The sequence below is a fragment of the Dermacentor andersoni genome, chromosome 8 (genome assembly GCF_023375885.2).
Source record: "Dermacentor andersoni chromosome 8, qqDerAnde1_hic_scaffold, whole genome shotgun sequence".
NCBI lineage: Eukaryota > Metazoa > Arthropoda > Arachnida > Ixodida > Ixodidae > Dermacentor > Dermacentor andersoni.
The window spans coordinates 34,144,511-34,158,023 of record NC_092821.1 but is presented as its reverse complement, the minus strand read 5'-3'; the positions used below and the strand labels follow the sequence as shown (position 1 = coordinate 34,158,023).

The following is a 13,513-nucleotide window of genomic DNA, read 5'->3' as shown; positions in this document are numbered from 1 at the left end:
CTGTCGCTGTTTTAGACGGTACCGAAACCGAAATTACGCGTTGTGTTATTACTTAATTACGCCGTATAATAACTGCTGATTATTTGTAGCAGAACACCAAGCACATAGTTACCAGTAAAAACAAATACCTGCTGTGCACAAATTGCGACTGATCAAATGGACTGATCTGTGTGTGCGAAACTGCCTTACATTGAGCTTCCGCTTTGAATTGCGCCGACCTCGGCCGTGCCGTCACTTCCGCTCATCAAGTTGTATTTCTCCATTATCGGCCGTATCTGTGGTGTTGGCTGGCGCCGAGTGTCCGTGGGCCCGCCGTTCAAGCACCGAGCGAAGGAAAAGCCTCCGTATTCGTGTCCCACTTGCTCCGCAAGGAAAGTGCCACAGGTTTTGTGCCTCTCCGCGTTCAGCCTCCTATTCCAAGATGGACGTCAAGGAAGACGACAACGTCTGCATCGTCTGCTGGCGTGAGATCCACGTTTACGCGATCGGCCTGTGCGACCACCCCGTCTGTCACGAGTGTTCCACTCGCATGCGTGTGCTGTGCCGTAAGAGCGAGTGTCCCATCTGTCGCCGTAACCTTCCCAAGGTGAGAATGCTTACCTAATTTTTCTCTCCTGTCTTTAGCAGCGGAAAACGGCTCCCGAGATAATCCCACCGCCGACACACAACGAGGCGGTTCAATTCCGCGGTCTTAATAACCGCCGGCAATGTCTTCCAGAGCTGTGTGAAATTGAAGCGGCAATATGACGTACTAGTCGTTTTTCTTTTGGCTTGCCTCCTCTGTGCACCGCATCACATTGCTTGCAATTGGGACAGATCGGTAGGCATCGCATCTGCCCATTCTGGCCTTAACCGGTGTGGCCAGGGAGATAGGGGAACGGTCTGTGCTGCTGTCGTCGTGTCCAGGAAGAAACCGAAAGAATGCGTGCCGACTCTGCGCTGCGAGCGGTAGTCGCGGCCGTCCGAGAATTACAACGTTCTTTTTATTCTCAATCCGATCTCCGAGTGCGACTCGGGACAGTTCCTGCCACCAGAAATCGCAGCTTGCAGACGGTCACACGTCATGACAAAGGTCCGACCCCGCAGTTTCGTTCAAACGAAACTGCCGTGACGGCATGGCACCTCTCTGGCTGTTATCGCCTCGCTGGATGTAAACGAAGGTCACGTTAATTGCGCCCTTCGCTCTTCATTAAAAAAAAAAAAAAAACGCTCTAGCAAAAGCGGCAAAGCTCTCTTCCGCCAGTTCAATTCGGTAACCGCCGCGCCTACCCGACGGTAATGTTTCGTAACGAAAAAAGCATGGCTGAGATAGGCATACGCCCTTTGTTTTTGATAGTCTTGAGTGGTAGTGTTGGCACGTCTGCTTCGTTGTATGTGGTCTAAACGGCCGTCTTCAAATGAATGAATGAACGAATGAATGAACTAGAGAAACCACCGAAAGAGAGTTGTATTTCGGTGTCACGCGAAATCACGAATAGGTGGGCGCCCGTCTTGCAACTTTGATTAACCGCCACCATGCAGCCGATGTTCGCCGATGCTGACTCGATCGCCGTTCTTTCTTGAATGTACTCGCACCTGTTGCAGCGACCATCAGCAATCTAATTGTTATTCATCCGCCTGCCGCCGGTTCCGAAGCAGTGTCGACGTCTCTATGCCAAGGACGCGCGATTGTCAGCGCCTACACTATGGCGAGCAGCCTTGACGTCTTTGACCTTGATCTTGTTTCGTTATGGATTAGTCTGAGCATTCTTATTGCATAGTAAGAATGCGAAGGGACGTATGGCGCTTTATGTTATGATGGGAACTGCCTCGGCTGCCAGATGTGAAGAAATTGCAGAACCCTTAGCCTCCCTGTCGCAAATCGTGGAATGGACTGTACAGAATGTGTGGCGCAGCTACTTCAGTGTTACAGACCAAACGGCCACACTTCATGAATCCAGCAAAGAAAGAAAACTGGATTTTGTCACTGCCCTGCGGCCAACCTGCAATTGACTGCTTAACTTGTCGCCAGGGCAGCTTGTGCCATCTACTACCTTTTGTGAGCAACTTCATGTGCACTTTTTACGTTCACATTTTTCTTTAGGTTTAATTTGTTCACACAGAAGATATCAGTCACTGCCATGCGTGATCCCCATTATACTTTGTGTGGGATGCTTTCCAGTCAGTTGCACTGACGTGCAGTTCCGAAGCGGGACAATCTTTGGTTGGTTGTGCATCTTTCACTAAAACACCAAAGAAATGCAACTTTCGGGCAGAACAGATGACTAGACGCCGTCTGTTTCTTCCTTCTGTCCTACGGAATCGAATTAATTCTAGCACTATTGCAGTGTTGCAAAACTAGTGCACATGGAAATTGCAGTATCTTTGAGCATGTACTTTGCTGATGTTTGCACATAGTGGTTAAGTTTTAGCGCGCAGTTTTTACATAAGCTGCAAAGCCACACGAACAAAAACCATGCGCAATGCAGGTGTGTCGCACATGGCACACTTCACACGCGGCAGAATTTCATCTTCCTTGTGAATATAGTAAAATTTTGACCGTCGAAATTTGAATGGTTCAGTCACGATTGTGAAGGCGCTTGGAATAGAATACCATTTATTAAAGGGTAGGGCATGGCGCGAAAGGGCATGGCATCATGAACATTTTCCGACGAAGCTTTTGATATCATCTTGTGTGCACGAAGCCACCAATGATCACCTGTTGCCACAGCTTCACAACGTACCTCTACTTATTGTCCTTCTTTCTGTGCTTGAAGCTGCGCTGCTGTGCCAACTGGAGCAATTCCTGCATGGCTTCACCTATCACTACACGGAGCTCTGGTAATAGTGTGGCCTCCTAAGTTAATTCACTTTGGCATACCGTATTAGTCATTGTTTATTTTTTATTTCCACCACCAGATGGCGTCACTGCCTTATCCACTGTGAGATTTCTGCCCATGGCCCTGTCAGAAGCACTGCTTTGCCGCGACGTCTAAAGAGATACAGGCAACAGCCACTGTGTAATGGTGTGTCACAATATGTATGATAAGTTCTGGGTACTACAAGATATCTTAAGGGAAAGGATAGGCAATCTTCTTATTTTTTAATTCATTTTGTTTCAGAATTACTGCCAGCCTTTGCAGAAGGCCTTAGGCAGGAGTGGTATGTGCATACAGGCGGGTACCCAAAAGTAACGGGAATAACTTTTGAAAAGCTATATATTTATTCATTTTCTTATAACACAACCTTGTCACTTTGATGGTACTCTCCGCAACACTTAATACAATTGTCCAATCTGTGATTCCATTCTTCGAAACATTTTTTGAACTCGTCTGTTTTGATGGCCTAATAGCCTTTCATGTCATTCTTCATCGGAAAAAAAAAAAAAGTCGCACGGTGTGAGGTCAGGTGAGTAAGTAGCGCGAGCGCCTGGTCTCGCTTCGTGTGACTTATTTTTGTTTCCTCAGATCCAGAATTACTTGAAAGGGCTGCAATTTCACGACATCGAAGAAGTGAGGGGAAAAACTAGAGAGGAGCTATCAGGCCATCGAAACAGATGAGTTTGAAAATTCAATGTTTCGAAGAATGGAATTGCAGATTTGGACAAATGTATTAAGTGTTGTGGAGAGTAACTAAAAGGTGATCAGGGGGGGGGGAGGTTGTTTTGTAAAAAAATGAATAAATATGTAGCTTTTTCAAAAAATATCGGTTACTTTTGGGTACCCCCTCGTACTAAAAGGGCAGAAATGCATAACAGAAAAAAGAACCCGCCTAAGCAGATGGGAATCAAGCAAATAAGAAAATCAGACATGATCAGCCCACTCGAGGAGTTGGCCTGTGACCGAAAATGTGGGTCAAATGACCTGCTCATCGGTACACTGTTTGTACAGTAAATTTGACAAAAAGAAAGAAAGAAAAAATACATAAGAGCACATATATATATGAAACCAAACGCAAAAAAATACTGAGCACCACAGGTGAGCAGGTTAAAAACGGTGGTTGAATTGATACATACATTAGTGAATCATTCATTCCACATTCTGATAAAGAAATACAAAAGAAACAATTCTAGATGAAGTATATTGAAGAACATGGAGAATTAAAGCAGATATATTAAACCACATGGACATGAAACGCTAAGCACCACACGTGAGCTGATTAAAGATGGCGTCTCAATTTTGATAAAAGAACCTCGACAGTTGTGCAATTGTATGTGTAAACTCGATTAAATATCAATATTTAGCTTGATGTTCATAAGTGCATTCTGGCAACCAGGCAGGCTATGTTAAAAAAATGTCGCAGGGCCACCGTAATGCATACTAGTTAAGATTGGCTGGCTCGTTATGAATTCCATTTATCGTTGGTTCATTTATTCCAAAGCACTCTCATTCAAGCTTGCAGTTTAGACAAATTACGCAGTTATGCAGAGAAAATACCTCATCCACTGCCCCTAAAAAGTTAAAGACAAATTTGCTGCTTTGAGGAAATACTCATTAGGCCGGAAAGCAGCTCTCTTAAAAAGTGGAAAGTTACACATTTGACGTCTTTCTTTTTTGTTTCTGAAATCAGTTGCTGTTGAGTCACTGCAGCTTGATCGTTATTTCAAATGCAACCAATTAGGTAAAGATCTGTCCTGCACTTGCTGAAGGAGAGCGTTTCTGCACTCGCTGTGGATTCAAGTATGGAGTTGGTGCTACCTTCTATGTTCCGGTTTTTTTTGTTAAAGCTCAATGGCCCCAAGTTCAAGTTTGGTTCTATACGAGTGTACATCACAGAGAGGATACACTGAGATGATCACATTCGGAAGTCTCAAGGTGATGAAACTCTTAGGGAAACCCCTTCAAACGAAACTCATTTATAAGTGTGCCCCCCCACAGGGGCATCTGCGTCAGCAGGCGTTTGGTGTGTTGTGTCACCAGGTACCCGAGCACACGAGGGTTGGACCTTCTTGCGTCTAGCCATGAGCGGCTTAGCGGTGTCCGGGGAAAAGAGGATCCTGGGGGTTGAGCCAATGCGTAGTGTTAGGGCCTTCATGGCTCCATCGACGGAGACAACACAACCCTTTGGCCTCGGCTTCGGCCAAAGGGTTGTTTCGGCCAAAGGGCCAAAGAAATTGTTTTTCTCGACAACCACTGCACCAAAATTGATAAGGTTTGTTGCACTTCAAAAAAAAAAATAGTTTAGGGACTGTTGGTTGCAAATTTCTGATTTAGGCTGTAAATTTGTTATTAAGGATTGGGAAATATGACAGATTTTCAGAAAACGAAACTATCAAGTTTACAGCTTTTTAACATGCCAATAAAGAACGTTATCACAATTCTGTAAATTGTGTCTAATAGTACATCTAAAGTGGACGAAACTGATATACATGTCCCTCAATATACCACTAATGTGCGATTAGAACTTTTGCAAAACAGTTAAGTACATAACAAATTCACGTAAGATATAAATTGAAATAAAGTTGTTTACAGAACTGCAATATCGCTTCTTGGTGCAGAGCTACAAATTTGTAAACTTCGTGCTTACATTTTTTCTAACTTGCCAATTCTTGAAATTTCCCCCATTTTTTTTAAAATTCAGGCCTTAAATCAACACACTGCTTCAGCTGTCCATAGAATTTAACTTTCTCGCTCAAATGCAATAAGTTTAATTAAAATATGCCCAGTGGTTGTCTTGGAAAAGTGTCTGCATTTTACGTGTATTTGAATAAGCGGCATCGAAGTTGGGTCTGAGCTAAAGCCTCCCCTTAAACCGAGTACGAGGGAAAGTCAGTTACGGTGCTTTTGAATGGATGTGAGTGCGTGCCGGTGAGTGGAATTGCACGCAAATATCAGTGCGAGTGGGTGCTTGTAAGTGCGAACGGAAGTGATTATGAATGCGAGTGAGTGCTGGTGAGTATGAGTAGGAACATGGCAAGTGCTAACAGTACTAACATGCTAACAGTACTAAGTGCTAACAGTACTAAAGTGCTAACAAGTACTAACAAGTGTGAGTGAGCACACGTCCTGCGAATGTATTGGTGAGTGAGCATCCACTTATTCTGCCAACCTATGAGAAATGCACAGTAGCAGCGTAGGCCTATATAACATTCACAACCGTGAACTTGCAACAAAGCAAGCAACATTAAAAATAATTGTAAAGAAAGAAACAATATATTTTGAAAAACAAACGTAGTACACACCACTTAGTTACCAGTTGTAGTATGCACGAGTAAATTACCAGTTGCAGTTCTAACTTATATAATTGAGCTTAAAATGAAGTAAAGAGGATATAAGAGTTCTATGATACCTTATAGGGTGCTTGCGAATATATTAGAAACTTTTGAATAAGTTGAATATTGCCCTATTCAGTTCGGTCGTCGAAATGAGTAGTCGTTATTCGTAATTGTGAATATTTTTCTAATAGTTATAAGATTTATTGAAATTGTCAACTGTGCTCAATCAGACATAAAATTGGAGCAAAAGTAAGATAAGTTTAATCCCTGTGGCCATAGACGTAAAGCACAAGTGGTGGAGCAGGCTAAGTCGCTCATGGAGCCAGATCTTACCGGCTAAACCTGTCATTCACACTCTTCACTCTGAAGAGTCCTGCATATACAAACTAAATACATATTTATTCCTAATGCTCCATTTGGGCTTCATAAGCAAGGTTTCATAATGTGCAGTGTAATAACAGAAACTGGCTAACATTACTAATACTAGGATGCAAACATTGTTTTGTAGTAATGGGGAGAACAGCTATTGATTATTCGGAAAGTATTTCCTTTGATTTGGTCTTAAAAATTACTATTTGCAACACCCTCAATTCTGTACACTGCAGTATCTGATATGCATCAGGCTGTATCACAGAGTGCTGTGCTAGCTCTTACCTGCTAAGTGCCTGTTGCACACCAGGGATTGCTTTTTAGCTGATGAAGCTTATGAGAGCAAAACAAAAAGCTTGCAGGTTTAGCTAACATGCACAGACAAATATCTGCCGTTCTTTCTGTTCTAATACCATGCATAAACAAGCATGGTGCGCAGTCCCTTAACCAGTCCCCTGCTTCATGCTGAAGAGGCTCATGGCTGGAGCACCTTATTTACCTGCTTGAACATCTTGAAGGGCTCCTCACCAGGTTTAAGGCATTGGAGACAGACAAGTTTGGTGCATATATTGTGTGGCGACAATCAAAACCTTGCACACAAGAAGCTATTGCTTGTGCGAGCTGGACTATCCGTACAGTGGCCATATGGCAGCGCCTACACAGAAAAATTGCTGTACTCCGTTCCGATTACTGGTAGCACCCTGTTTGCAGGAAGAATAGCACTTGTCATACTTATTATTGAGAGAAATGATGGGTGCATGCCCCTGTTGCAACTCATATTGAGCACGATAATAGCACATGTGGGAAATGAATACTAAATTCTAAAAAGAATTATGGCAGGACCCATCTCACTATAAATGTTGACGTTAATGTGATTAGCGTTGAAGCAATGCAGCGATGTGCCGTATTGGTGCCGCCAAAGCGCATCACGTTTGAAGCATGTATGCAGCCAGACGGAGTCTTCTTCCTCTTCGACTTCCTGCTGCTCATTGTAGCAGTGGCCAGTTGAGCACTTAGTACAGCTGTGCAGAATCTTGTAAATAACTTCAGCAGATGAATCACATTAACGTCGACAGTCGTCATGTTCCCCTGAGCTCCCACTGCTGCATGTGACCGTAAGCGGCAATGACCCAAGTAGGCGGGAAACGGTTAGGCAGAGACAAACACACAGACATCTGCAAACTGGATGAAGTTCCCTAAAAAAGGCTAATCGCATTCAAATATGTATGTGATGCCGTGGCGGTTCTTATATCCATGTTTGAAGCACCCACAATATATTACACATATGGCAGCTGCAAGGACAGCTGAAAATTCAGGCGAGAGCCTACGCATTTCTATTCTCAGAGCAGCCACTCTCCCTGGCAGCTGAGGCTCTCGCTTACATGTCGCAGGGCCCACCTGTGGGCGGGGCCTGGCCCAATTTCACGTATCATCCAGGGCTAGTGGCACATTTGAAATAAAAAATTGTGGCAGAACACATCTCCAGTAATGCATTAGCATTGAAGTAATGTAGTGTCACAACATAGTGCCACCTTTGAATTGAGTTATGTATGAGGCGTGTACTGTAGCAGGACTCTACTATGGCACTTCCCTAAGAACACCACACGCCACCTAGTGGCACTGCCACGAAGTCTGCGCTTGGCCTTTGAAATGCATGGTGTGTTGGTGCATGCAAACACGTCGTGTATGAACTGGTTTCCTCCCTCGCGCTTCTTTCTGGACAAGCTGCGCCATCTAATGGCACTGCCGAGAAGTCCACGCAAGGGCCCCAAGACGAGAAGTGTGACACAGCAGTGCCTAAAAATGCTGAGAATTGTTCGACAGTGCCTCTAGTCCCATCTCTAGCTCACAATGACGTCACAGGTTTAGAGTTCAACTAGACAATTGGGCATTGCCATTGCTGTGAAGCATTTATATAAGCTTGCAAAGCAGTGTAGCTTAGCACGTTATGAGAGTTCTGTCTGCACGAAAACAGCCTGAATACGAAAACAAAAAGCTTGGAATCTACGATGTCAACTTTTCGTAGAAAACTCTTTGAGGTTTTCTGCATTTAGAATCATGATTTTGTCAGGTTTTTTTCCCAACTGTGCACGTATGCCTAAAACTGCTCTGGAAGCCCTCGTATGTGTATGTAGTGCATGTCAATTCTTGTTTATGCATTGCTTTTTTTTAAATACTTACCTGAGTAGTGTATTTGGGACAGTCATTAGAAAGGCCATCTTTTCAAATTTTCAATATTTAAAAGAAATATTTAAGATCTAAAAATGATAATAAGTTGTGGGTGCAGCTTCCAGTTGGTGGAATGCTCTTCCTCTTTTGTTTCCCCTGTTTCTTAGTATTTCTACATTTCATTTGAAAAACACAGTTACATGCCGATTGCAACAAAACTTTGGACTGAGTAAAGAGCCTAGTTTAAGATAATACAGACACTGAGCAGCCTCCTTGCAAAATTTGACACTCGAAATAAGAGCGGAAGCATCACGAAATGCTTGCAAAAGACTAGCCATTTTTGATACTAAGTTGAAAAAAAAAAAAACACTGCCATTAGAGCCTGCCATAAGTGACACAGGACCAAGTTCGTGGTCTCTCGGCATGACCGAGAATCTCGGAGGCCACGCGGCTGCGTATTGTAGATCCTGTGAACACCGCGGTTTGCCACGACGAGCCCTCTCGCTGCCAAGACGCTCGGAACTACTACGTGCTCTAATTGTGCTCTGTAGTTCTCCAGGCGTGGTGACTTGAGCCATCCCTGGCACCCGCGGCAAGCCGAAAATGTCTCAAGAACACAGATGCGAGGTGCTCTGATTTACGTCATAGTGACACCACCAGATGCACACATCGTCAGCTTAGGTTGCTACCAAAAAAAAGACTATACATTTACCAGCTCTCTAGCTTTGCCAAGATTGGTTCGGGGGTATATACAGCTCATTTAACACAAATTTAGCCAAAATGAAATTTTGTTCCAGTTGGCCTTTAATTTTCCTGTGCATCAAACTACGAACATAGAGCTTGGACAAAACAAATGAACATAGCACCATGATCATTTCTTTCTTTTTGTGCAAATTCTGTATTCGTGCTTTGTCGTGTTCTATATTCGGGCTACCATTGTGCATCGTCAGCTAGCTAACAGTGGTTTGGAATATCATTTTCAAGACCTTCCACGGCACTCACAAGCACACTGCACCATCTAAATTTTTTCTTTTTTTGTGGCGGCGATCTTTAAACAGGCTCGGAAGGTGCAGTAGTTTGCAAGCAGAAATGGCCACGTGCTGGACTGTAAGTGCTGGACGCACTCCAAAACATTGCAAATTTCACGATTGTGCTGTGTCTGTGGTTGCTTTCTTAAGATGACTCGAGCAGCAGCAAGTCAGAGGATATCCTGCCTTTTCATCTGAATTTAATTGAGGGGGGCTACAATGGGGGATGCATTGCCGGTTTGTGCTCCTCCACTATACCAGGCCATTCAGCACCAGCCAGCTAAAGTGGATGCATACCAGAATTCCAGAAAATGCGATGTTAGCAAAACCCAGCAAAAAAAACAATTTACTGCAGCATTTGCAACATTTCCCCATGTTTTACATCAAGGAGCTGTTTTGCCACATGACGCACGCAATTATAGGGCTTCCAGAAAGTTGGTTCTAGTGGGAGTGCTGCTTGGGACAAAATTTTTATTTCTTCACAGATAGTGACTGTTAGATGGCAAAAGGTTTTGCATATTTCATAATCTTTATAGGAATATTTCTTTTTAGGTACAAGGATATCTTTGCAAGTTTTGTTCAAAATTATTCTACAATTTTGTTTTTGGCAATTAGAAATATGTGTTGCCACAAAGAACTGGTTAATAAATCTTCTATGCCTGAAAAGCACATTTATTAAACTTTGTGTTCGCGTATTTGCATAAAATGTTAATTGTAATAGTTCCTTCAGAAAAACAATCTAGTGTAACCTACAAAAAATGGCCATTTTACCCTCCTCCTCCCCCCATTTCCCAGTAAGGTAAGAGTTAAGAAGAGCACTGTGAAAGGCTTGTGCTTTCATGATGAGAGTCAGTGAATGCATTCACGTGACCATGCCAGTCTGCTCATTCTACGCCGCCCTTCTATATGCAGGTGATCTTTGTGAAGGAGTGCCGCCCCTACGAAGAGCTGAACAAGCGGCTGTACCAGGTGGACGTGCGGCCGCATATATGCTTTGAGGATGAGTCGGTGCGGCAGGCCTACCGCGAGCTACTCGACAACCGCTGCAAGTACTGCCCGCTGGCACAGGGCAAGCCGGCGCCAATCTTCAGCAACTTCGGCATGCTGCGGAACCATGTGCGCAAGGAGCACAACCGCACCTATTGCGACCTCTGCGTCGAGCACCTCAAGGTAGCTGGCCGCCACACGCTCTCCTGCCTGCTTTATCACTTTTTTATTATTTGCCTTCCGAGTTTTTCTATTGCACATTGTTTGCCTTTCGGTTTTGTTGCATTAGTGCAAAGTCTTTTGAATTGCACCCTGGAGCAGAAGTGTAAGGACTGGGGATCTCGCGACAAATACGATATTCTTCTCCACTTACGAATGCAACTTGAAATTGCTGCACTCCATATTTGGCATTGTGACCTTTCCAGTGCACTCTGCATTTTCAGTTTGTGTGTCTGAATTACAAACGAGCTCAGTTGCTTTTTGTGTTTTTTTTTTTCAATGAGCCTGTGCTTTGTATACTTTTGCTCAGTGCTGTACAGAAGGAATAGAGCTCTCAGGACCCAACAAAATTGTTGAAGGGTTTGAACAAAACATACCGTGGGGCATATGCATCAATAGACAGCATGCAAACAGCGTGGGAGTGTTAATACTAATGATGCAAATAACAAAAAAGCAGAATAAGCAGAGAAAAAATTGAATAAATCTCGAGTAAACACAAAAGCATGAACGCAATACAAGAAAATGCGGCACTTATGAACTAGTAACTCTAATAGCAAACGTTTGTAAGTCTTCTGGAACATACAACAGTCGAACGCCTATACAGTGAAATGACCTGTATAAAGAAAGACTGACTTTTTCCCGGCTAAATTCCTATCTTTCCTATTTATTGCGGACACCTCTACAACAACGGCCGCTACAACCAATTGGCCTGTACAGGGAAGTAACTTAGGCCTCCCCGATGGTTGATTTTTTGCTTTAAAGCCATGTAGCAATGCCGCCCACTGCCCTCTGCAAAGGTCGCCAAGGTACGGTCATCGCTAGTGACGTGCTTGACGAAACTGTCGATATCGGAAGTAATCCTGCTGCCCTGCTCCAGAAACCGCCGAACTAGTACACTGCTTGCAGTAATGCATCAACGGATGCAACGGCTTACGAATACGTCGCATTTGATGATGACATGGTTATGTAATTTTAACTGATGACCAAAGATGTTTTCAAAGACATCAAAGGTAGAAAGGATGCATATTTCAACGAAGGCAACAGTGAGAGAGAATGCTGCAAACGAACCAAGAATTTTGACTGCGAGGGACTCGACAGCCGCATTCCGCGATCTGCAGCTTTACTTTGCTTAGTTCCTGTGTTTCGCTGCGGAGTGTACTGTGAACCTCGGTGCGATAACGGTGGCTGCAGTTGCGCATTTTGTCGGGCAAGGTGCGCATAGTAAATTAGCGACCTGTTTCACTAAGTCTCTTTGGAATTAATGTTAAATCAAGGTTTTCTTTTGTTGAACGTGCTTAGGCTCCTCTGTTGTGAGTGGCATGCAGTGCAGGCTTTACAATGAAGTGACTTGTTTAATGAAGCGTCTGACTGTATAAGAATCTGCTGATTGGCGCTATTGTTTAAATCATTCCCAGTTATACTGCGGAAAAATTCAAAGGCTTGAGTGTAATAATTAGCATGTATTTCGAAAAGAAGGTACCAATGGCGTAACGTGGAGAGAGTTGTGTGAGAGGGAAAAGCGGACATTAGTTAAATGTAATTGGTTGGTGTTAAGTAAATGCATTAGAGAGGCAGTATTGTATTGAACAAGGTCACGGTGTTAGTGCTTCATTCATTTGACATTGTTCATTTACTGTCCACTGGGACAGCACTCTTTCAAGGTCCCAATTTCCCTGCATTGTGACCTTCGAGGTGGGAGTTCCAAGTGTAATTAAGGATTTGTTAGTTGTTGGTCCATTAGCTTGCTTTCAGTTTGTATAAAGTATTCATGAAGGTAGCTTCCAATAAAATCAGGGCAACACTTCAGTAAACTTACAGAACAGGCTGGCTTGAAGAAGTGGTTCGGAACAATGGACCACATTTCATGTCATCAATTAGCCAATGACAAAATCTATGGAATATAACCAGCCCCTTTATGGCCTCTGTAGGTCACTGGGAATTATTTTAATTCAGTAGAGGTACCAGCACTCATGGAAGTGTGGTCAAGGAGCGTAGAAAACACAACTGGATATCATAGGAAATGCTTAGAGAGATTCAACAGCTACCATATTCCTTCAGAAAAAGAGCACGGAAATACTGGTTAAGATACTTGTCAGGCAAGAAGACACAGTATCTCCAATGTCACTGCGTGCTTGCAAGAAGTATATTTAATATTCGAGATTGGGAGGGATGAGGTGTTAGGATGGATAGGGGGAATGTCTCGGCAACCTAGTGATGTCCTGTCTAGCCTGCGAGTAGGTTTGATAGTTCATATGCAGAAAACGAAGGTAATGTTCGATAGCCTGGCAATAGAATGGGAAATTGTAATTCACAAACAGGGCTGTTGAAACTTTGCAGAAGAGCCGTCTATACCAAGTCATCCAGGTTACAAGATGGAGATCTCGAGAAGAGTAAAAATTGGTTGGTGCACGGCATGCGCTCTCAAGTTGTTTGCAGCAGCTATTTATTTATTTATTTATTTATTTATTGACACTGCGGTCCTGTTTGCAGGACCTTAGCAGGGTGCACAACAAAGTGAAATTGAAAAATGTTAAGTACAAAATACAGT

The 13,513-nt window shown here is 43.5% G+C and overlaps 1 protein-coding gene across 1 annotated transcript in view; it reads left to right on the top strand.

The window, feature by feature from the left end:
• Window positions 1–235: 235 nt before the first annotated feature.
• The window catches only part of LOC126526451 (E3 ubiquitin-protein ligase ZNF598-like), a 41,169-nt gene continuing 27,891 nt past the window's right edge, over window positions 236–13,513 (top strand). Inside the window, exons 1-2 of the mRNA XM_050174364.3 lie at window positions 236–586; window positions 10,672–10,929. Coding sequence (XP_050030321.2) covers window positions 422–586; window positions 10,672–10,929 — 423 coding nt within the window. The 5' untranslated portion in view covers window positions 236–421. The remainder of the gene's footprint in view (window positions 587–10,671; window positions 10,930–13,513) is intronic.